We start from the raw sequence: 26,227 nt of genomic DNA, 5'->3' as shown, positions 1-26,227 counted from the left end.
ACCCTTGCCTTGACGGGTCATTACAAGGCAATGGTTTATTGGGTTTGTTTTGCACAGGAATACAGGTAAAGCTCATTAATCATTATCAGGCAATAAGAATCAAACATACAAAAAACTCTGAGGGCCTATTTTGAGTCAGGGTCAGATAGCTAAAGAGCCATAAAACTTTGAGAAACAAACTCACTTCTCACTTGGACCCTTATCATTTAATTGAGAGCATTCTAAACACAGCAGGTTTCACAGGGTTCTACATATTCTTTCTTAGGTCTGATTGCCCTAGGGAACCTGCCCTTTCCAGCAGAGGGCGGCACCCACCACCACAATTGTTTCAGGCTTAAGGCATTGTTTCACACTTAAGGCATTGTTTCAGGCTTAAGTCAGGCAGGAGAAGTAAGGAAGCCAAGAGATTAGGACACTTCTCACAGACAGAATAAGGATTTAGGCTATGTCAAAGCCAAGGGGTAAGGGTCCATCACCCCCTTTTGCTATAGCCCCCCAAGTCTTTCCCTGGGGCCTCCACATGATCATGCCTGTCTTAGGTCATTCTCTCCTTGGGGAATCTTACCCATCATTGGCTAACTGATCAAGCATTGGGGTCCAGTCAGGGTGAAGTAAAAGGAGCAGAAGCTGCACCCCTGCCAGGGAGATAAGCTTTGTCTCCTTAGTGGCTTCTGGTCCAAAGTTCGCTCACTCAGCCTTAGCCATGGGGGGGTTACAGCTTCTGAAACCAGGCAGGGCAGTTCCTCACAAATGGTGCCATTGTTGTTTCCATGGACACCTAGAACCAGTATTTTATGGTGCTCTTTGATTCCTGCCTTTTAAACAATTCTCATATCAAATTGGTAAGTTCTATTAATTTTCCTTTCTTCATGTATCTGTGTATCCATTCATTTTTTACATATTATTACTACCACTCTGGAGCAAAGATTTTTAACTTTTTTTTATCTCATGGCACACATAAACTAATTATAAAAATTCTGCAGCATACACACAAAAGTATTTTTTGCCAGTCTGACAAAAAACAAGTATAACTTTGATTCATTCAAACTGGATAGGTATTGTTGGCTGTTGTCATTTTTTAATTTGACGATGTAAAGGAAGAGAAGTTAGTACCCCTGACTAAATAGTCAGGTATTAAATGTTTTAAAAATTGTTGTGGCACACCAGTTGAAAATTGCTGCCCTAGGATAAGTGCATAGTTTAGTGCCTACAATGCCACAATAGATTTCTAATATCATTTGCTCTGCTTATCCCATAGCTTCTGTCCAAATCACTTTGGCAAATTGCCACTGGCACTGTCCCCAGAGCATTTAAAGGAATTACAGTAGCAATTATATTGTGGAAAGAACAGGGAATAAGAAGATTCCCGTTTGAAATAACTGTTATTGTATTTACTTGGGTGACCTTGGGAAGAATTCCAAGACTTGATTCTATTATCTATTAAAAGGGGTTCTATCTATTCACAGGATCACTGCAAAGATTTAGTGAGGTAACTTGTAAAGGTTGATAGCAAAACACTTGCTTCATCATGATGCTTAATGTATATTTACTAAATGAATAAATATATCCTTATTTGTCTATTTCCTTTCACTTAGCTAACCTGCTTATAAGTTATTCTTTCCTTTACTCAACATTTTCAAATGCCGTTTCTCCTTCCAGGCAAGTTCAAATCTGATCTGTTTAGTGATCTCTCCCTATCTACTTTTACCTCTGTGGAAATCTTGATCACTTATGTTATCTAGCATTATATTGTGAGTGACCTTTTTTGGTTTTCATGTACAATGATTTTCTTTAGATGGGCTGCAAATGACTAGTGATGTATCTTATACAAAGTATCAGGTGTTTCCTAGAGTGATTTTTGCAATTGTGTTTGTTTTTAATTTTTATGTGCTTTATTTGGCTTGTCCAGAATTCCTTCCTTCTTTTTTTCATAAATGATATTCTGACTTTCTCTTCAACATAACCCACTCTGAAGCCTCTAATCCTTGTGTAGATCGATGACCCCACATACTAACACCCACTATACCCAAATGCAAGCACAGGATTAAGGACTTGCTTGTCTGAGTAATTCATTCTGCTGCCCCAAATAATTCATAAAAGGCTTGTGAGCCAAGTAAAGCCCCAGAATTTATGTTGGAACAACTGAGGAACAATACATATCTCATAGGCATTACAACATAGAATTATATAAATTATAGTGATGTTTTAAAATATATAGTTTGCAAATTAACCTAGTTAGGAGGAAAATAAGGTCAAGTGATGAAGACAAAGAATAAGAGATTTACTTCCTCCTTAATCCATCTGTGCCTGATCTCTTAGCTAGAAAATTTATCTCCAGACTTTCATTCACATGGACTAAACATTTACTTTTCCCTTGTTAATTTATATGACTTTGTCACTTGTAATCCAAAGAGAAATGTCTAATACAGTTGTGTTCTTTACCCATGCAGATAATATTTACTGATTATTTTTTTCTAGCTTACTCATAATGAGGTTTAAACAACAGAAATTTGGATTGCATAACATGGATCGCTTCTCACTAATGGAGAAAAAAAGAAATAAGCACATTCTTCATGACTTACATAAATTTCATTATTTTGCTGTTTAAATAAGCACAGATTTCAATAATGTTTTAAAAAGCATCAAAGAACACTTCTATATTCCAATCTGTAAAAATATTTTCATTATGTTTATTATAAAAATATAAATGTTTCCACTACAAATTATTTTACATTAGTAAGAGGCCATCTACATTGTACAACATAAACTAAATGAGTAGTTTTGAAAGTACAAGTTTAAAGTAAATACATATTGCCAATCATATCACATTTATACATGGTTTCACTGATACTTAGTACAGAATGATCTTGGCAAGGTGCCAGAAATAAATAATATATGTAAATCAAATTTAAGATATGGAACAGATAATATGGTACATACCATTGTGTGGAGATGTGGTTTCATGTTTATTGAAAGTCAATGCAGTTCCTGTACAAAGAGATGGCCATGAGCATCTAGTACCTCTACTCCACAGTTCAGAATCGTACACTGTTATGTTTACATATGTACAGAGTAAGAATTATGTAAATAAAGTAAATTTATAGGAGGTCAGGTAGAAAAATAGTGAAAAAATGAAGGGCAATATACTGTGTATATAACCTCGTCTTTCAAATGGAAATCACAGCTAAAATAAGTGAAGTAGATTCAACAATCCTCAACTTCAATTAATTCATGAAATGCACAGATTTTTTTGAGTCTGCTCAGAACAGTACCTACAAAAGTAAATGCCAGTCTGGGATAAAATGAAAGTGAAGCCAGAATCAGATCTCAATCTAACATTCTGCAACACAAAATATTTGATTAAAAATGGTTTTAGCTGCTTCTAGCAGGGTTAAGCAATTTTGTAATTAATTTCATAATGACATAGGTCTTTTTAAAAAATTCATGCTCTTATATATTCAATATAGAATTCTAGTTGGATAATTTGACTGTAAGAATTATTGCCAATTTTATGAAATAATCCTGTATATGAAGAAACACAACCTAAGCCTTATTACTCTAAATTTACAACAGATTAGCACTTGTGAATTTGATCTGATTGTAATCTGTAAAATGTTCCATTTTTTATTAGAAGCATAAAGGTTGCAGCATTGTTTTAGCCATTCTATTCTTATGACATATGCATTTCTTATTCCCTTAATATGATCATATCAGCATTAGAAAAAATACAGAGCTAAAATGTTGCTTCACAATATATTAGTGGCTAGATCTACACCAGGTACAGCTTTATAAATATTACTGAGTATGCTCATATTTCACCTTTATGTAATAGTCTAAGGTCCCACAGTGAGAGATCTCTCTACTGCTTATAGATTTTGAATCTTTTGCTAGATAACCATTTTATTTACCTCAAAAATAAAACTATTTTGAAAATTATATGCTCAATAAATGCAAAGAAATTTTAATGCCTCTAATTTATACACCAAAATTACAACAGGTGCATTTCAGTGGAAGACTCTTCAAGATAACAATACCTGCTATAGATGATCACAATGTGTAATTAGCATAACTAAACCTCAGTTATTCAAATGAGTAGTTTAGTTATAATCATTCCCTAAAAATAGCTCAGCAATTTGAAGCATAGATATTGAGTGATCTTTTTTTACTCATGCAATAGCCAATAGGCTGTATTGCCAATTAATACAACAATCAAAATAAGATTTCAATTATTTCCATTGTAGCTATTCTCTATTTCAGAGCTCTAACATAGCTTCTTTACCAACGAATGGAGTTAATGGTTTTGTAAACTCCAGAGGAGGGCAGGTATGCCATTGACGATCCATTACTTACAAGCCAGCATATTAAATTAAAAGCATACGTTTATAATAAATGGAGAGACAAAAACATATGACATAATTCAGACTGTGAGAGATTTGGTTAGTGGATGAAGAGAAAAAGGATTTGGTTTCTTTTTTTCTAGATAGATAGATAGATAGATAGATAGATAGATGATAGATAGATGATAGACAGATAGATATAGATACATATAAGTGGATGTTTCAAAAATCCGGAAAGAAACCCATCATTCTCTGTGTTTAGTTCAACATGTTTCCTACTGCTGACAGTTTGAGGAGTATTTGGCACTTGGTTGTTAGCAAATCCAAATTAAATCATTGAGGCATAAATAGAAAACAATAAAAACAATTCAAAAGAAAATAAATATGTATTTTTCTTCAAAATTAAGACATTTTTACATGATAATTCTTAATGAAGCTAACAATTAAAAATATGTAGTACTTAAAAAAACTACAAACTTTATTTCTATATGCTTTAAACAGGTAAAAGATAATAATACAATGAAAAGCTAGTAAATATGGCCAGATAGTTTGAGGTATAAATTCCTCTGTTTTGCTTGCTTTTAAAGAAAAAAAAATACCTGTTACAGATTTCTTATGTGTATAAAAATATCACAAGTCTTTTCTTTTGTGGCTATCAGCAAACAGAGCCACTATGTCATTTTGTTATTTCACTTGTTTCTCTTTTATCATAGTCAGTATATGATCAATGGCTCTATGCTAGTTCTTCATCATTTCGTGCTGAAGAATTTTAATTTATTCCATCAACTAATATAAAAAAATCAATTGCAAAACAAAATACACCCACCCACCAATTCACTAGGTGATATGGGAAAATAAAGAGTTTTTCAATTCCATTTTAAGGCATTTGTACTCATATATGAGTGTCTTATTGGGCTTGAAACTTCCACCAGTATCTCCAGCATTATCATCTGTCTGCAGAGTGATGCTACATCTTCCACAGCCATTATTTTCTTTGAGAAATAGCCCTTTACACTGGAACTGGACCATTCTTTGACTGTGTTTCCAGAGCTTTAATGCTACTGATGATCTTCTTCTGTGGCCCAACCACAGTGACGCCAACCTTTTTCATGTCACTGTAAAAAAAGGAGAAAATGTTCAGTGAGAATCTTGGTTTCCTGGATCATATATAAGCATGAGATTTTCAATGAGCAAAACTTGTACAATTATATATCCAGTATTTCTGACCTATTTATTTATATGCTTTATTTTTGCATCATCTATATATAATATCCTAGCTAGTTTACCGCTATTCTTGTGGAAGAGCATAAGTGGTATACAGTAGGTTGAAGTATAGGAGGATATCCCCTTAAAATTTCTGTCTACCCAGAACACCATAGGGTCTTTGCATATTTAATTAAGACAAGGATCAAGGCCTAACTGGTGTGGCTCAGCTGGTTGGACATTGTCCCACAAAGCAAAAGGCTGCTGTTTTGATTCATGGGCAGGATGCAAGCCTGGGCTATAGACTGGTCCTGGTTGGGGTGTGTGAGAGAAGCAACCAATTGATATTTCTCTCACACATCGATGTTTTTCTCCCTCTTTCTCTTTCCTCCCCTTCCCCACTGTCTAAGGATAAGTAAATACATTTTTTTTTTAAAGACAAGGATCAGCCCTGGCTGGCATAGCTCAGTGGATTGAGCGCGGGCTGCGACCCAAAGTGTTGCAGGTTCGATTCCCAGTCAGGGTACATGCCTGGGTTGCAGGCCATGACCCTCAGCAACCGCACATTGATGTTTCTCTCTCTCTCTCTTTCTTCCTCCCTTCCCTCTCTAAAAATAAATAAATAAAATCTTAAAAAAAAAAGACAAGGATCAAGATGAGATCCTGCTGGATTAGTGTGGACTCTAAATGAGACTGTCCTTATTAGAGCCTGAAAAAGACACACAGTGACAAATAGACGAGATCCATTCATAGATGAAAGCAGAGATTAGAGTTATGTTGCCACAACCAAGGAATGCCAGGATACACCAGAAGCTGGAAGAAGTAAGAAGAGATTTACCCTTAAAGACTTGGAGCCTTGATAACACCTTAATTTCTGGCTTTTGGACTCTATAAATGTGAGAAAACAAATTCTGCTTGTTTAAGCCAACGAATTTGTGGGAATTTGTTGTGACAATCTCTGGGAAACTAATACAGATGGTCAAACATTCTCTGTGGGGCATTATTCTGTTCCCTGGAACCTGGACCAGCTCTGGGACTGCTTTGAAAAACAGAGTATGTCAGAAGTGACTTTGTATCAGTTTCTGCACTCAGGTCTTCAGAAACTGCCAGGTTCAACTCATCCCTTGAGACACCCTCTCTGGGCCTCAAACTGCCATATAAGAAGTCTGACTACCCTGAGACTTTGGAGAGGCCCTGTGAAAGCCCTCAGTATGAAGTTTCAGCTATGTAGCCATCTGCACCAGGGGGACAAGAATGAAACCACCTGGAGCTTTCTACCTTAGACCATATTCATATTAGATGGATATTTTAGTCAACACTAACATTACAGTGGAAAAGTTACATGCTTAGTTCTGTCCAAACTCATAGCCCATGACATCTTGTACATGCTCTGACTGGGGATCAAACCTGCAACCTTGGCATATCAGGATGACACTGTGACCAACTGAACTGCCTAGCCAGGGCTAGCCTTTAAGCTTTGAATGAGTTTGTTTTTAGTCATAGATAACTAGAACAATTTTTAATGTGTACTTTTTAAGTAGAAAATGATAAGAAGCTATCTCTATCAAAATTATTAAATTTGAAATAGTTTAAGCTCAGTAGCCAGAGATTAGAATAATTACAAGAACATAGGAAATTTTATTAAGAAAAAACAAGGGTTATGTAAACATGTGCAACTCATTAATTAAATATTGTTGAATCAAGTAATTCGCTCTATATTCACATCTTTCAGGTCTTGACTCAAACATTGAGTCAAGAGACCTTCCTGAGCCTTCCATTTAATATTGTAAAATCTCTCTGTAGTCATACCTCCACTTTATATTTTCCTTTCTTGTTTCATTTTCTTCCAAACATTTATCACCAGTCAGTGTATTGTCTTTCTTTCTGATTTATTTTCTTTATTCTCTATCTTGTCCCTCAAGAAGGTGAATCCCATGTGAACACACATTCTTGTTGGTTCTATAGTCTGCTTATCAACCATACTCTGAATAATGGTTATCACTTTGTGGGGGCTCAATATGTACTTACTAAAGAATGAATCAATAGTCCAAAATATGTCTATCTGCAGAAGCTGACAGAGGAGCAAATTGTCACTTGTCAAGGAGCACCACAGAAACTGAGAATGGCCAGAAAACACACACAAATGTGCACACACACAAACACACAGAGAAGGGGCTCCTTTATACAAAGCCTAAAGGAAAGAGTGGGAAATTGGGAGTTTAACTACACAGAAATGAATAATGATCCATGTAGAAGTAAGTTTCCAAGCAATAAAGAGATACAAGCACAAAAATAGGTAACCATTTAAGAAACATAAAGCTAACCAAAACTGGTTGCATTCCTATCACCTGAGCTGGCAATGAAATTTCCGATGACCTGCAGGTCACCTCCTTGCTGCTATTCAAGAGGCTAATAAATTTTATATGAACAAGTCTTATGTTGCCTGAGGTCCCCTCTGATGGTACTCTTCAGCAGCCCTGCTTCACCAGGAAGACCAGTGGAAAGTGACAGCAGATTTGTCACTCTCTGGGTAATTGTGCATAATGAAACCTTCACTTAGAGTAATGTAGGCTATTTACATTGATCCTGCTTTTGAGAGTGTGTATTCCATAGGATTTTGATTCTGTGCATACCATTTATCTATCTTTTAAATGAACAACAAACATTTCCCTACTTGTTTCCAAACTATATCAAAGTCAACTTATGAATCTAGAAGCAGAAAACAGGGCAGATATAAATGTGTACAAATCAATAGATCTTCCTCTTTTTGTATTTCTTCTAACATTTTTCTTCCAATTCTATATCATATATTTTGTTACTTGCTCATATTTCTGTTTTCCTGTTCTTTATAAGCCCAGGAAATGAAATGATAATTCTAGTTAGCAGAGAAAAGAAATGTTCTAAGGCAGTACACTAATTTCCTGAGCTCTTTGAGAAATTTAAGCATTGTGACAAAGTACATGATATGATATTGTGTCACCTCTCTCTGGAGAACATTTACCTCAGCATCTAGAAAAAAAAATCAGATGCCAAGAGTGAATGGAACTCTCTGAAGAGCCAGCCCAGCTCTGGGGCTCTTGCTTCAATAGGAAGGGCTGAGTCTTCTTCTTCAGCCCAATGTTCCCTCATCACTTCTTTACAGGTGTACTCAAATGTTCCAAACACACCCCTCAGTAACTCTTCATAAAATTGTTTCAGATTCCATGTCTGGGAATCCATTATAAGCAAATAGATACTAATTTCACATTTAACTCCAAGAATTATATTGGAAAGAGAATTAATTATTCCTTTAGGCTATGCTTTAGCTTGGGTTTTATGTACTCTCTACTGTCTCTGGCCCTTCCAAAATATCTCCGACCCGTCACCTGGCCATGTCTAGAATTGTTCTAAACATCGGCTGCTGTAGTCTCAGTAACACTCTTCAGATGCTTATATCACTTTGACCACCCTATTCAGAAGGGCAGTGGAAAAGTTCAGGACTAAAGAGCAACTCAGGATTGAGACCAGAGGTTAACGAGCTATCCAAGCTATCTGGTACTTCAAAGGCAAAGGGATAGGTGATGACACTTTGCAAATGGAATCCAAGGGTGCAGGATAATGACTTGTAGCAATTCATCTGCCTGGTACCCATTTACACACTTCATTCTCTCTCCAGAGTCTACAGAAACTCTTGCCCTCTTTCAGTCTCCCTTCTTTTCTCACATTAAACTTCCTAAATCCATTTTAGGCTATGAAAAGATATTTTAAAATGTTTACTGAATAAAATCATATATTTTATAGATTTCATCTGAAAATTAGATGACTTGAGTAATTTGCAGGTAAATGATATCCCTAAACTAACTGAAGTAAGTTAATATTTATTTGAGTTTGAAGCTCTCTTGAACTTTTTTTGTGATTTGATAGACTGGATAGAAAAAATTAATATCCTTTTTTTAGGTATCGCTATTTTATTCTAGAAGAATCTCTAAAGTTATTTGGTCAAGAGAATCCTTTCTGAATTGAGTCTGGATGATGCAAAGAAAATAAGAATTAAGAAGAATAAAATTCAAACAATAAGCTCAAGACTAAAACAAGAAGGATAAAATACTGAATTAAATATTTTATAGCAGTTGAAGTATAAATGTTGCCTCATTAGAATTATCCAAATAATTAGTGTATTATATGTTTTTTTTATAAATTCTTAATTTTTATCTTAAACTAGGGGCAGGATGTACAACACATGGAGGAGACCTAAGAAATAATTATTCTCAAGGAATTTTAGGTCAATGCATCTTAATTCCATGTGGTCTCTGAATTGAGGAGAATGGGCAGACAAAAGAACACTGTGGGGTTTGAAACACAGAGAGATGGGTAACCATCTGGCTCAGCATAAAGAACAAACCTGAAAGAGCCGAGTCTCTCAGGAAAAGTCAGCTTTCATCCTGAATGTACATTCACAGATTGTTTAAATAATAATAATAATAACAATCAAGTGAAAATATTCTAACTAGTGAAAAAGAACTTACTGTCCAACACTGGATTGTTGAGACAAATACCTTGCTAACTTGGAAATGTAACAAACCCCGTCACACCTCATATTCACAGCTTATAATGTCTGACTATATTTAAACTGTGTGCTGGCTGTTAACCGTATTAACAATGTTTTGCCTCATCCACCTCGGCACTACAGTGTTTCATTATGTAAAAGCTATGAGTGTTGATATTTTATTGAGAATAAGCATTTGTATAACTTTGCCTTTGAAAATCTGTCAATGGTGTAGACGTGTTCAACTTTGTGCTTGTTCTCTCCTATGCTTTTGTGCTCTAAAGTAGGTGTCTGGCATATCCTAACGCTGGCTGTTTTTATTACTAAAATAAAAATTTATAAAAATATTTAAATATATTATTCTATCGTGGGATTGTGTCTGATCAAAATAACTGCTATGGTAACTCGAAGCATATTGTTGATTAGGTCAGAAGTCTATTCAATAAACAGTATGTTTCCCTTTAAAGAGGAATGCCAACACAGGTTACACAGACTAGAGTGAGCATATTTCTTAAGAACAACTCTCTTCTTCAATAATAATATTGAAATCCTTTTGTGACTTTTTGTGATTTTGACTGGAATATTGTATCATGAATAGTAAACTTCTTTACCCATTTATCAGGCACTTATATCTTTATTAATTACACTGCACATCTCTTTTTGATAGCTTATCTGTAGCTCTCCACATAGACTTTTTAAAACTAATTGACAGAGTGACAATGAAAATCTTTAAGTTTTCAACAACATTTAAATGTTTAAATATAGGTAGATGAGGTTAAAACTTAAAGGAATCTGAAGGCAAGGAAGAGTTTTGTTTTAAGAAATAAGAATGAAAGGTAGATGACGCTGAAACGAAGATGGACACAGCTTCCAAACAAACTGTCCACATTACAGAACTGTGTACAAGTTTTGGTATCTGCCCAACTCAGAAACTTTAATTTTGGTAACAGTTCTCTATTTTACCCTCAAAAAAGGGCCTCTAGAGCCAAGTTCATGCTATCTTCTTCTCTTTTGAACATAAAGAGTCATATAATGGGAAACTTGACTTTGAAGGTGCCATCTACAAACAGGACTGAGCCCGTCAGAAATTTCTCCTGTGGACTTAGAATTAAGAGATTTGGGCGCTGGTCAGCTGAGTAGCACACCAAGTTTGTAATGATCTAGGACTGAGAAAACCATTTTTAGCCTTGTTCTTAGAAATGCATAAAAAGTCATTTTTCAGGGAAAAAAAAACAGATGCAAGTTGTATTTGGAAGTGCAGTAAATTGGCTCTTATCCACAGAGAGATGAAGAATATGGCTTCTAGTTCTTCACTGCCAGTTCCTAATTACCATCTATTGTGAATGAAGATGAATGTTATGAATTATTCAGTGGATTCATTTGATAAACCCCCTATCCTTAAGCCCATAGGTTTCTCATATAAAATAATTTTTATTATCCAAATATCCCTAAGAAATATAGCATATTATACTTGATTATTATTAGCTTGTCACATGAAATCATGCTAATTATGCATATTCTGTCTTTCTAAACCAAATATAAACTTTATAGGTAAAACAATAAAGTAATATCTTAACCCCATTTTTAACTTAATTTTCAAGCATGATATCCTTCAAGGATTCAATAATAGATGATGATATATTTATTTAGTAGTTGTGAAAACTACTTTAGACTTTAGCATGTTTCCCTGTATACCAGTTTATCCTCTTAGTTCTTAATTTTACATTTCCACAGAGGCTAGGTTTTGTTAAAAATGACAGAAAATCACAAATGTAGGAATATACTAATCATCACACTGTATCTGCTTATGTTTCAATTTTGGGGCTTGGGTCTGTGAAATTCGGTACAGATATTGTACCTGTTGGTCTATGTGAAAGAGTTCATAGTTCAGTGAAATCACCTATTGTGAGAGAAGAAGGCATTAACATACATCAGTCCAAAAGAGGTCCTTTACAAAGAGAGACCCAGGATCCAGCTCAGTGGTTATACGAGACAGGTAAGTACCTCAGACATTCAAGTACTATTTATGTAACACATTAGTCCAAAACATGTATATTCAATAACAGTTAAGAATCATTCAGCCATCTTAAAAGCTTTTTCTTACTCTGCGGAAATCTTGGCTATGGTGTCACAAGAACTGTATTCCACCCCTGTGAAGATTTCTTTGCACTGTGCTGTCCGGACACCATTAAGCCAGTCACTGGTTGTGCGAAAGGTAGTGATGTCAACATTGCTTTGGTCCAGAAGAAGGTTTGATGGCCTGCAAGAAAGCAAAACACCAAAGGGAGAGAGACCAGGAGTCAGCAGAATTGCTGTATCTCAAAATCTGAAGCCTTTTTAAATCACTGAAACTTTGCCAGTGAAATGCATAAGTATGTCCATATACACTTTAATAAGTTAATTTGTTTGACCATTAGCAAAGATGCTCTTAATTTAGGGCACAATTATTACAAACACAACACACAGAATAATTTGCTGTCTACTTTAGTGTGAGATTTGGCTTTCTATAAGAAATCCATTGTACAGATTGCTGCCTAAAAAGGAGTTGGAAAAACCTAAATTGTACTTAGTGCAGAGCATAAAGTCAGCACAGATTTAAAAGTCACAAATGTCATTAAAGATAAAAATTACAAAAGGGTGGGAAAAAAGTGATGAGTAACCAATGAAATCCTTGCATATATGAAAACACCAAAATGAGTTCATTATATGTAATAGAATGATGAGAGGTCATTATATACAACTACATAGAGTTTATCATATATATACTTCTCTTTCTGTAGAGAGAGATGATTGAGATAGAGAGATAGATGATAGATAGTAAAAAGATAGAGACTTTTTTCATATGACTTATTTTACTAAGCATGATACGATTTTATTCATATGTGGGGTATTATCAGAAAGCAACAAATGAACAAACAAGACAATAAAACAAGCGAAGTAAATCCCACAGACACAGACATCAGTATGGTGGTTATCAGTGAGATAGGAAGTGCTGAGAGGTAAAAGAGGGTAAAGAGGGTCAAATATATGGTGAGGGAAGGGTAATTCACTTTGGGTTGTGAACACACAATGGAATATACAGATGATGTTTTATAGAACTGTACACTTGAAACTTAGGTCATTTTATCAACCAGTGTCACCCCAAGAAATTTAATAAAATTAAAAAGAAAGAGAGGGAGAAATTGGTTGATTGTCACTGTGATTTACATTGCACAATATAATCAACATTAAGAAGAACTTCTAGGATTTTGTTTTATATAATTACAGGCCCAACTCTAAGTTTATTATTAACTGTAATATAGTGAATCAAAGGGAAGTGAAAGGAATGAAAGAGATCATGTTTTCATCTATGAAGAGCACAAAAAAGCTGCCTGTTGGTGAGCTGTCCTTGGGTTCTGTTTTTTCAGCTCTCAGTGACCCCTTTCCTTCTTCTTAAACTCATGAGAGTGGACCCCGACCTTCAGGTAGACAATTGATTGTATTTGCTGTTAATTTCCTCTTAGAAAAACCCCTGGGATCAAATAGTCTGTAATGTTTATTTATACCTTTAGTTTACAGGATTCATACGTGAAAAATACTGTCATGTTTTCTTGTTCTAATAATCATGCTGTGGCTGTATTGCTGGCTCTTACCTCAGTAGCTTAGCTGTTAATGAAACATGGGGTTAGGTAGCTGGATCAGGGGTTTGAGTCATGTAGAAGAGCAGGATTTATATTAACTATATTTACTGAAGAAAGTTCTTAGAGAAATGTACAGAAAGCTAGCTGAAGATGGGATCTCTTGATGCATGGTGCATTAATTAATATGTCAGCAACTTTCTAGGATCCTTTTGTTGTAGGCCAAAGGTCTCCATGGACATTTTGAACAGGACCAATTTTCTTGCAAAGTGACATAATCTATTTTTTTATCTTACAATTGAGAGTGTGCATTTGGATTTTTTTACCTCATCATTATAATCATTCAGAATCTTTAATGTTTTGTGATAACTGCAGTTGAATTTAATCAGCATTAAGCTTTTGAAAAATTTAAAAATTATTATTTATATTTTTGAATATTAAGGTTTTTTAAGTTAGAACTTCACATTTTCATATATATTAAAATTAATAATTTGACTAAATAGAGTTTATCATTTGAAATGTTCAAATTCAATATTTAAAATTAATTTTCAGAAGACACCAAAACAAATGAAAAGTATATTGACATACACTAATCCTTATTTTAGAAACAAATTTAGCTCTTTAAGATACCAGTTCCAATATGTTCAGAAATATGAAATAACAGCAAATGATCCTTCCAGACACAATCAAACTGTGTATAGTGTTTTGTTTATGAATACGATACCCTGATTATCATCTAGGATATGTGATAAAAACTTATGTTCTCATGAGAAATTATTTCTATGAAGCAAATCCATATAAAAGCCAATTTTACCCACATTTGAAGGGACTTTTATTTTTAAAGATTTTATTTATTTATTTTTAGAGAGGGAAGGGAGGGAGATAGAGAGAGAGAGAGAAACATCAATGTGCTGTTGCTGGGGGTTATAGCCTGCAACTCAGGCATATACCCTGGCTGGGAATTGAACCAGCGACACTTTGGTTTGCAGCCTGCGCTCAATCCACTGAGCTACGCCAGCCAGGGCTGAAGGGACTTTTTAATTGGGCAATTTTTATTACTATGATGAAATTTCTTCAACTCACTCCCTGACACATGAGACATGCATAAGTGTGAGGTCAAGATTTTAAAATCTGAATAATTGTGTATTGCGCTCTAGACAGGCATACTCTGGTTGGGGACGTATGGAAGGAGGGTCAATTGATTGTTTGGATTTTGATAGAGATAAACTTATCTGAAAAATATGCCCGAATCTTAATGAAATTTTCATCCTGAGTTTAGGAAAAAAACGGCAATGTAAAAATATGGTTCTGCCTATATATTCATCCTCTGTCAAAAATATAGGTCGACACTTAGTTTCCTTTCCTCAATAATCGTTTCTGAAGTAGAGGAGAGCTGAAAGTGGAGGAGTTTTCAACTTGCTTTCCTTTGGACTAACTCTGCGTCAATCCTCTCTACCTCAGGCATTTTAATTATAAATTAAAACTTTAAATTATAGAGTTTATCATTTTTATGTGTTATAGTTTAATTTTAACTAACCCTCAGAGGTTATCTTTTTTAAAAAAAGCAGAAATGAAACATAGGCATTATTTTACAAAAGATTAATTTTCTTTTCTTTAGGAATATAAGAGTGACAAAATATAAAAATAGCACTTTATACATTATTCTCTATGGTACATATATAAAAATAATTTTCTATGATTATTTTAAGTTACTCATCAGATAAAAATATTTATTTTAATAAATGAAAATCTCTTGTTTTTGTTTTATCCTTAGACCTTTATTTTAAAAATTGAAAACCTTTTGTTTTTGTTTTTTTCTAAGACATTAAGGAACCCAGTCTCCACAACTTATGTGATATTTTGGGGTTGTTTTGTCATGGCCCTCTTGTTTGAAACAGCCTTTCTCACTATCCAGAATAGGTATAACATTGGATCTGTTGAAAAAGTAATTGAATCAGTAAAAAAAATGATAAAAATAACATTAAATCAGAGGTAAGAAAATTTTATAAGGAAAATGAAATAAGACCAAGAAAGAAGATAATAATATATTAAAATATCTACAGGGCATAGCCACACACACGCCACAGCTTGGATTTCTCACAGTAGCTGCGCATGCATTCTAATGTCAACTGTTGTCAACTCCTGGTTTCATGAATAGCAATACTTTTTTATTTATGGGTTTGTGGGTATAAAGAATCAAACCCTAGTACATTTATTCAGAATGTTTATGAAGCATGCCTAATAGCAAAATGCAGAATGTTTTCTTCTCAATTCAAAATGGTTTGTACTTTTAAATTTAACACTATAACCAGACTCAACAAGAGTTTAGAGAAAATTAGTATAAACAGGTTGAAATAGAACAGGACGTGCGGATTAGGGATTAGAGTGACCCCAACTGAGTTTTTCTGTTTATTACTTGGATCAAAGTACAACGAAGACAAAGAATGACCTAATTTTAATGCCAGTGACCTCAGAATAACCAGCCCTGCAAAGTATCATTTTTCCACTTCCAGGATTTCTCTGGGGAATTCAAATAAAATTGGTTCCTTTCCTCCTCTGAGAGGACATCTGGAGAGTTTATCAATGGATAGGAATTTGTCTCTCACTGTGAGGAGCCTGTGATGTCTCTTCATGCACACCAAGGGAATGTGGGCTTTGTGAGCAGCTGCAGGCATTGGCGTTTTTTTAGACCCAGCCCCAGACATTGGGTCTGAAGGGGAAATTTATAGACTGGGTGATGTGCACCGTGAGCTCACACTTTTACTAGACAAATTAGATAGGTTTCAATCCATGCAGCTGTAAACGATGTCCTGCAGAGTTCCACCTGATCTTTTACAGCTTTTCATAAATCAGTACCTACTGGCCACAGACCACAGTCATTAAAAAGAAATCATTGAAATTATGTTTGCTCAAGGGAAGCAAAAAATAACTTTCCTCCCTTTTTCTCTCTCTCCTTGTGGTATTTAGGTTTTTGACGTATTCTTATATGGATATTCATACTGTTACATTAAAGAGGTACAACTATATTTTCTTCCCATCAACTCTTATTTTATCTGTAAATGCTTTCATACCGATTAGCCCCAGACACTGGGAAACAAATGTCAGTAAGTAACTGCCGATCCCAAGAATATCTTTTCATAACAATTTTATTTCATACTGGATGAGAATTCTAAACCACTAGGATTGAATGTTCAGTTATCCTTTTGTAGCATATGAAGACTCCTTTGGTTTATAAAGGACTTTCTTTTTTATGTATTAAAAATAATGATTAATACAAATTTTTAATAATAAGTAAATGTCTACTGAGTCTAGAAATAGTTAATAATATTGGAGATATTTGCTATACCACTATATTTATTTACATTTTTCTGTAATAGTGCATAGTTTCAGAAATACATTAACTGTAAAGAGTAACACTTAAAGCAAATATTATTTCTACATTTACTATTGTATGAAAATAGTAATATAATTTTTTAGTACCTTTTATAATCAAGCTTTTTTATTATTTCAAACAATGATGCTGTGATTCAGGGGAAATCTTGTTTTTGCCAATTTTTAAAAAAGTGTGAATTGATGATTATTTGATCTTCTTATCTCTAACGTTAAAATTTCAGGTAGGATTAAGTGAATTTAATTTGTTATCAGAAATTAAAAATAATTTTGAGTATATCTATCTATCTATCTATATCCCAGTAGTGGATTAGTATGAAAATGATTCATTAAGGAGATGTAAAGTCCTTTTGTTTGTTTTAGTTATCTCTAAGCCTTAAAGACAAAAATCTTAGCAGTTATAGCTATATATCTCATTTAATTCTTCCCAGTGGTAAAATGATCTACTTTGATTTTTAAGATTAAAAACAAAGAGATCACCTGGGTATTTAGCATTCCCTCTAAAAAGTTCAGTATCATATTTGTTCAGTGAGGAATGTCACCCTGTCAGTTTTAGAACTGGAGGTCAAAGTCATTTGGAGAAACAGAAAGCTTTTTGGTCATTAGAATTCTGTTAAAGGATATACTTGTCAAAACAGCAGTCATTCTCTAAAAGAATTATATTATGTACTGTCAGAGATCAGAAGCATTTTAATAATTATAATTTAATGCTTTTTACAAGGAAAACTGTGGGAAATTGCTTATTTTTCCTATTTACCATATGAGTTAATAAAAGTAAGTTTTTTCAAACTTAGCGATTAATGCAAATGTTTAATATTTCAAATAAATTAAGTACAATTTAGTTTTCAGAATCTCATTGTAAATATATTACATATATTATTTAACTCTTTATGCCATGAATTTGGTTGCCTTCTTTTTAAAACCACATTCTAAATATATTGAATACATTGTTTAATACTTTATGCCAAGAATTTAGATTCAATACATTTAGACTGGCATTGAAAAAGCCAATGATCTGAAGTGTGAAAATTCTAAAAATTTAACAAATAAGTCATTTTATATACAAACATCCAAAAATAAAGAGTATCTTACTGCCTGAATATAAAAGTCATCTCTAATTTTTATTATGTCTTTTTTTATTTTTAAGTCAGCTACATTCATAAAAGTAACAATCAATTTATTTAAAGTAGGAGCTATATTATAAAACTGACCTTACAAATACTTTCTTTCAAGAGAGGATTTCTCTTACTATTTCTCTTTTACATATAGCAAAGAATGTGTTGTTAAGTAAGAGGAAATTTTTTAGTGTAAGGTTATTTTTTATTTATTTACAACACATGATTTTCTATCAAGAACTTCTTTAAGAATAATTTTTTTCAATTCTTAAAAAAGTGAGAGAACTTCATTTTTATACTTTTACACATGTACACTATGATTATACACTTTTTAATAAATTTCTCAAAGGCACTATTTGCACATTGTCCTTTCCTTTTCATCATCTAATTATAACTAAACCTCTTAAAATTGTATATCTCATTTATTACTCTAAAAATAAAAATAAAAATAAAAATGAGAAGAGCAAAGAAGCTGGTGCTCTTCTCATTGTGTCTTCGAAATACTTCTTCCTCGGTTACCTTTTTTTTGCCTGTCAGCTTTTTGTAGCTTTTGATAACAGTTCTTTTTCTCCACTTTTGGAAAATTAATTTCTTGAGCTGCAGTTTTTCTGTAGTGGTCTAAATCTCATTCCTCACTCTGTTTCTACTTGTCATTACATAGTCTTCTGTTCCATCATAGGCACTGTTCTCAAAACTTTAAATAGAGACTATTTCCTTTATCTCTGAGTGGGAGGGAGTTTGTGCAGTGGAAATGTCAACTCAGGTTCCTTACTTTATTTTTGTTCTTGAATTGCCATCTGCTGGCATCTATTGGTTCTCCAGTCTCCTGATAAGCAGCCTGAAATCTCCACCAGCTACCTACCACTGGCTATCCCCTATTACATATGATGGAAGCATTCACTCATTGCAATTACTTCTTGGCTCTTGTAGACATTTGAGTTAATGACTTCAGGACTAAATGACTTAGGCATTTACAAGCTTCAAAATGATCCCTGGAACCCAAGGCATCACAGAAGCATCAAGGAGAAGCTCAAAAGTGCTGTCTGGTAGATTGGGATAAGGAGTACCTCAGTGTCAGCCTAGGTGAACTGACACCATCCACTATTCACAGATTATAGTGTCATGATAACACATAGAATATGAAACCTTTACTTAGAAAGACAATAATTTTAGAAAAATAAAAATGGATACATTAGTAGTGAAAACCAGTATTACTAGATGGAGATCTGTACCTGCTAAACATGTTTCTGGCTGTGGTTTCTTTTATTATCTATATATAGAAAATATTCTAAATTGTATGCCTAGACAGATTTAATTTTAATGTTTTCCCCAGCTTGAGATGTGAACTTTCAGCTTCTTGTAGGACTCAGACTAATTGCACCCAGAATGCTTTTCTGCTTCACAGTCCACTCTTCTTTCTGTTGTCCATGAGAGCACTGTCTTCATACCCTCCACGTTCAGAGCCTGGAAGCACTCTCTGGTACGTCTCTGTACATCTCACTAGTCACCATATCCTAAATACTTCAGTATGACTTTCTGAATTCACCTTCCTGAACACCTTGTCTTTTAGCTCCAATAATTCCATATTCTGGGAGAGTTAAAGTATTTCTGAAGATGTATTTTCCTCCCATATTTAGATGCAAGCAGTTGAGGGTGGAGGTTGAGTCTTGTTTCTATATTTCTACCACAGACCCTAGCGCAATGCCTTGCACAAAATGTCACAGAAAAAGCATTTGCCGCTTCATATTGAATAAAACAAAAATTCAAATTTATACATGTATCCACCAATTCCCTACTTTTTGCAAAATAAATCAACTACTGAAAAGCAAAAATAAAATACAATTTTAAGTAACTTCCCTTATTTTCTCACCAATTCTGGAACAGCTAAGTTATGTTTTGGATCTGGCATTCCCTGGTTCTTTACTTATATACCTTCCCCCATTCAGCACCAACGTTCACAAAAACACTTGCAGTGGATGACTCTTGGGGAATGATTCTGTTAGGAATCATCAACTTTAGCAAAGATGAGAAGTAAAATTATGCATAGTGAAAGATTTCTATATTAGTGTATGAAATAAACTTTACCATATAACTAGCTAGACTCAGGGAGACTCTGGGAACATCATCAGTATAAGAATGATAGTCTAATATTGTTTTTGCTAAAGGATTTTTAAGGCATAATTCTATACACTGATACAACTAACTAAAACATTCAGAAATTTGAATCCTTGGTGCCATCTACAAACCCAGATTTGGATAGTCTCCAAGTGTGTTTGGAGGAGAGTTTCTGGAACTGAGTTGACAGAAAGGCATACTGATGTGTAATTTTGCTTAGGAGAAATGTTACACTTTTTTACTGTATGACTAAGGCCTGCTGAAATCTGTAATGAAAAGAAAAAAGTAGAACATTTTTCTAAAAATAGTGGTTCTGTTGAAATGGAAAATTACTACTATTTTAGTAAATATTTATTCATGTACTTAACAGATTTTGAGTTTCCACTATCAGCTTGGCACTGGTAATACAACAGAAGTGTGGTATCTGATCTCAAAGGGCTTAGAGTTTATTGGAGAAATGAATATTTAAAAGGAAGATACACAGACAAAATATGGTGCCCTTAAACAAATAATTGCGTTAACCTCTAAATTGTGTTGGGAGAGAAGGCCTCAATTAATATAAGATGTAGAAGCTACTGCCTGAATAAAGAAGGATGCAAAGGGGAATTTAAGTCAAGAAAACAGCATGTGCCATTATCTTCATATCTGAAGTCCTTTGTCTTTTTAAAGGAACTAGATGTTGGGCGCTGTGGCTACAGTACTGTTCAAATGAAAGTGGCACATGCTGAAAGGCTGCAACAGCCCTCTCCCTCCACAAGTAGTCATGTAAATCAAAGCATGTCACTTCTCTGCTTCAAATGCCTTAATGGGTTCCTCATGCATTTCAAATTCCAAAGTCCTCACCATGACCTGGGCAGCCTCAAGTGCTCCTGCTTCTGTCTGCTTCTTAGGCTATAGTCAGAGACTCTTCCTTTCCTTACCACTCTTCAGTCATGTTATCGGTCTGCCACTTCCTAGAGGTCTCCAAATTCATTTGCAGTTGATATACCTATGCCAAGACTATTTCTATTTTTGGGGGGTTGGGGGGTGGGTGAGGATGGTGAAGATTCTTTAAACACATGGCACTTTTCCTTTCTTAAGGTCTTAGCTCAGTAGTAACTCCTCAAAATACCATTTTCAATCACCCTTATATTATCTATCATAACTATCTATTTTCTTCCTCTAAAATGTACTGCCTATTGTGTATTAAACATCTTCTATAATATAAGGTCCAGGATACCAGGGACCATATTTGTGTTCTTAACTGTTCTCTAGGTTCTACCCATGGCTGGCACATAGATTGGTATATAATAAATAGTTATTGAAAAATGAATAAATAGGCCCTGGCTGGTGTGGCTCAGTGGATTGAGTGTGGGTCTGTGAACCAAGGGGTTGCTGGTTTGATTCCCAGTCAGGGCACATGCCTGGGTTGTAAGCCAGGTCCTCAACAGGGGGCACATGAGAGGCAACCATACATTAATGTTTCTCTTCCTCTCTTTCTCCTTCCTTTCCCCCTCTCTAAAAAATAAATAAATAAAATTTAAAAAAAAGAAAAATGAGTAAATACATGTTTAAATGAAAGAAATGACATTGGAGAAGCATGGCTATTTAAATCATCAAAGGGAGTAGAGATTTTTTTTTTCTAAGTGTAATGGGAAATCAAGATTGGTTATAAACAGGCGACCAAAATTATATCATACATATTTTGATAAGGAAATTCTGAAGGCTATATGAAAACATGCTTGGAGGAAGGCAAGAATGGTAGCAGGGAGACATTAGAAGGCTATTGTAGTGGTCCAGGTCAGAGGAGACAGTATTATATATGTGTATATAGAAGAGAGTGTTTGTAGTGAAAAGAGAGTGTTTGTAGATTGGTTGTATTGATCCAATGATCACCAGGATCAAAGTGAAGAGGGGAAGAAAGAAGCACTGAGATTTGCTCTAATCCTGATGGGTTCTGGTGAATTGAACTAAATGAGGAAGGCAGTGGAACAATGAGGTTATCTGAAGAAAGTAAAAAAAAGTCAAGATATTAATTTTGAGATATGTATGAGACTTCCATTTGGTAAGTTTTGCTGTGAAGGGTTGTAGAAAAATAAGGAAATAGTTGGCAGAGATGTGGGACAGGAAGAGGTAATGTTGACAGACAATCATTTAAATTCACCTGCCTATAAAAAATTACCTGGTATTTTTATCAGACTTCCACATTTCAGTCCCTTTCCCTAGAAATTCTGAAATAGTAGCTTGGGATAGATGTGGGTAGTTGTATATTTAGTAAGTTCCCCTGGTGATCATCAGTGGAATTTGAGAAAAGTGCAATAGAATATAATTCTATGACAATGAACCTGCAGAAAGGAAGAGGCTGGATGTGGAGGGGAAAGAGAAGGGGGAAGAGAAAGAGAGAGAGAGGATCTGTCTCTGACAAGTATGGGGACACTCCCTCTCCTTTAAATAGAGGAAAGAAAGACAAGATGGGTGAGTGTGTGTGTGAGCAGGCACCAGTAAGTTGTTTTTATTTGTTTGTTTGTGTGTTTTTTGTTTTTTTTTGCTGCTAGAATTTCCCATCTGATAGCTTGTGTTTTCTCAACAAATTATGTGGCAAGGCCATCAGAGTTCAATCAGTTATAAAAAAGGATGAAATAATCATTGTCAAAAATGGGACAGCAAACTTTCTAAAAAAAAGATTTCTTGAAATTATCATATGACTATTTGAAGTTCTTGCTAATGAATTCATAATGACACAATCCTCCCTGCTTTGTATTTCAGTGGCAATCAGTAAGCATATTAAAACAATTTTCAAAACTCTTGTATTTAGTAAATTGAAATAGATGGTACTTTTTAGAAAATTGCTTATTTTTCCCTAAAATTACATGTGTCATGAGAAAATACATAGAATTTATTCAGGTTTCAAATAATATATACCAGGAGAAAATATATTCAGTATATTTCTATAGGAGTGAAAAAGTGAATTTAAGAAGTACGTTAAAATTTGGATACTAAAACACATCCTGACATACTATGATCTGATATTAAGACACTTTCCCACATAAAATTAAGTTAAATATCCCTACATCATATTATATGAGTTAGTCTTTATATGGCTAACAACATCCTATGGAAATGGTTTTGAATGTCTTTTTATGTTGTGGAAATAATTGAAAAGATGTTCTTTTTTGCTATGATTGCTGTAAGTAAGGATAAAAAGAAATAACTTCAGGACACAAAATGAGGACCACATGGTCCAGGAAAGGACAAGTTTGTTGTCCTGTTAGTTGTTAAGTTGTCAGGTAGAGTTCCAAGGGTCTGTGTAGTCTCTCTCTGTGAAACTTAGAACAGAAATTCATCCTTACATGGTAAGTTGTAGGTAGTTTTATCTACTTAAGATGTATCATTAAGTTCAGTCTTAGGAACGTCTAAATGTTATTTCCAGACAATAATCTATAAAATTTATACACTCATATTAAGACTTTGGTTCAGATTCCTCTTACTCACCTCATTTAAATGCGATTTAAAAATGAAATCATGAATATTCAATATAATTATACTGGTTTGTGTTATAAATCATATATTCTATTGTGAAGTATATTAGTAAATATTCTCTCAGTATGCAAATCACAACTGCCAATATTGTCAGTAAAAAGAGCAGATGTCCAAAAAAGACATAAGAAACTTTCCAATAAGGCACTATATTACACTTTTACATCGGCATCATTATACAGTATTTATACATATCACTTAATACTGTGGATTTGTATACACATTAAGTGTAAGTTATTTTACTAAAGTTCTGTAATTTTACCATTAGATTTTCACACATCATCACATCATCAAATGTAAAATAACTGTTTTTCTTATGTATGCAATGAGAAACAAATTATTAAACCACATAGTTATCTTTGCCTTTAGTTTCCCTGAGAGATGCCAAATATATTAACACTTCTTTTCTTACATATGGCCCTGACAAAATTAATCTCTCCTTACCTATTTCTTCTATTGCACTTTGTGGGTATGCTTTAATTTGCATTTGTTGAAACCATTAAGAGAGCCCATTGATTCTTAACTGGGAGGCATACACATAAAATCTAACAGACATCGTGCACTCTGGATCACAGCATAGCTATGAAGTATTGATGCTGTGCTGCTGTTTTGGAAAATTGGCATTATTTTGTTTAGTTTCATCCCTGGCAGATGCTAACAGTATAATTGACACACAATATGGCTTGCACAAGTATTTGTTTAATTAAGTAGGGTTTTGCTAGTCAATGCAATGTTTGGAAGCATTTTGAATTCTTTACCACTCCAGGAGTTTTTCTTTGTTTCTTTTTTTCTTTTTTATGTTTATATAGTTGAGAGTGAAAATAAGTTATGTGTCCTGGGTCTCTATTTTCCAAAGACTTAAGTCTGAATGTAGACTCACTTCTAGTGAAGATGAAAGTTAAAAATAACACAATTTCATTATTATCATTAAATAGCATGAAATTTCTTCCTGAAAGATTTAAAAGGAGACAAAAACATACATCTCTTCAATCTCGAGGAGCATAAGTTTCAAAAAATGCAGTTGGGGAAGAGAGAGAAAAAGCTTAATAACTTGGAGATATAAAATACATTCCTTTCAGAGTGAGTGCAGGATGCAAACTCTAATGTGTCACCTTGCTGCCGCACTGGTGATGATCTTCAGACTGCCTGGGTTCCGGATAAGCTTGTCCAGAATGCTGACAATCTGCTCAAACTTGGGTCTGTTGTTTCTGTCTTTCTGCCAGCAGTCCAGCATCAGTTGATACAGTGCAGCTGGGCAGTCCATGGGGGGTGGCAGGCGATAGCCCTCGTCCACAGCTTTAATTACCTGTGCAGGAAGCAAAGTTTCCGAGGACTTAAAAGCTGGGACTTCTTTTACTTCTTCATGGACAGACCACACTAATATGACTATTTTAAACATAAGCACAAAGTGCTCATTTTAAACAGCTTAAAAATAACATCTTATCAAATACATGTTATTAATGCCCAAAAATGTAAATAGAGGAAGATCAAGAGAGAGAAAATAAATCTAGAAGAATTTGTAAAGATACTTTTCAGATTAAAACTTTTTAAAAAAATGTTCTAGGACAGAAAAGTCAGTTAATTATAAAGAAAAATTTTATTCAGTAATACAAATTTCTATGGAAAATATATATGAATGAATGCAGGAAAAAAACAGTTTACAGATTTTATTTATACCACAGTTCAAATGGTACCTTTCAAATCATAGTAGGGTCCTTTGGTAAAAGCTCATGTGTTGCACAATTAAGTAACTATAAGTATACTAGCACTTTTAAATCACATAAAGCAGTGATTTTAAACTTTGCTATGTATCAGAATCATCTGGAGCCCACACTGATGTGATCCAATTAGTTGGGTGCAATCCTGCAAAGAGAAATGTCGCATGCCAGAGGCAACTGACTGATGCTCCTCCCGTGTAGATGTTTCTCTTGGTCTCTTTCTCCCTCCTTTGCCCTCTCTCTAAAATTAAGTAAATAAAAACTTTAAAAAAGGAATCATCTCGAGAACATATTAATATGTAGATGACTAACCCCTGATTATATCACTCTGGGGTAAGGTCTGAGAACATGCATTACTACAAATTCCAAGGGTCTGCTAAAGCTGCCGGTTCAGAGACTGCATTTTGGGGTCCTATGACACAAAGAAAATTTTGAAAATAGAGATGTGAAAAAGAGAGTCTGATTTTCCCATTAGTGTTATAAAAAATAGTGTGTTTGAAGAAGTACAAAAAGGTTTTTATATCCAAAAACATTAAAAGCAATTTTATATGTGGTGAGTAGGAAATGACTAAAAGCATCTCAGCTTTCCTTCTTATGTGTTTTGAGATCATGCTCACAGTTTCTGGCTAAGCATAAAGAAAAATCTCTGAGTGCTGATCCCATATGCCAAGAGCATCCTTTTATTAAGCAT

At 34.3% G+C, this 26,227-nt stretch overlaps 1 protein-coding gene across 2 annotated transcripts in view; it reads right to left on the bottom strand.

Moving 5' to 3' along the window:
• Positions 1-2,719: 2,719 nt before the first annotated feature.
• EPHA3 (EPH receptor A3) overlaps positions 2,720-26,227 on the bottom strand; it is a 338,848-nt gene continuing 315,340 nt past the window's right edge. For both annotated transcript variants that reach the window (XM_045851756.1, XM_045851757.1), the window contains exons 15-17: positions 24,931-25,124; positions 12,170-12,325; positions 2,720-5,452 (exon numbers count right to left, since the gene is read on the bottom strand). In XM_045851756.1, the coding sequence (XP_045707712.1) occupies positions 5,347-5,452; positions 12,170-12,325; positions 24,931-25,124 (456 nt within the window). In that variant the 3' untranslated portion in view covers positions 2,720-5,346. The remainder of the gene's footprint in view (positions 5,453-12,169; positions 12,326-24,930; positions 25,125-26,227) is intronic.

The sequence above is a fragment of the Phyllostomus hastatus genome, unplaced genomic scaffold, assembly GCF_019186645.2.
Source record: "Phyllostomus hastatus isolate PE091 unplaced genomic scaffold, TTU_PhHast_1.1 phas_contig_86, whole genome shotgun sequence".
Classification (NCBI taxonomy): Eukaryota; Metazoa; Chordata; class Mammalia; order Chiroptera; family Phyllostomidae; genus Phyllostomus; species Phyllostomus hastatus.
The sequence above is the reverse complement of the archived record's forward strand: the minus strand, read 5'-3'. Positions and strand labels throughout refer to the sequence as shown.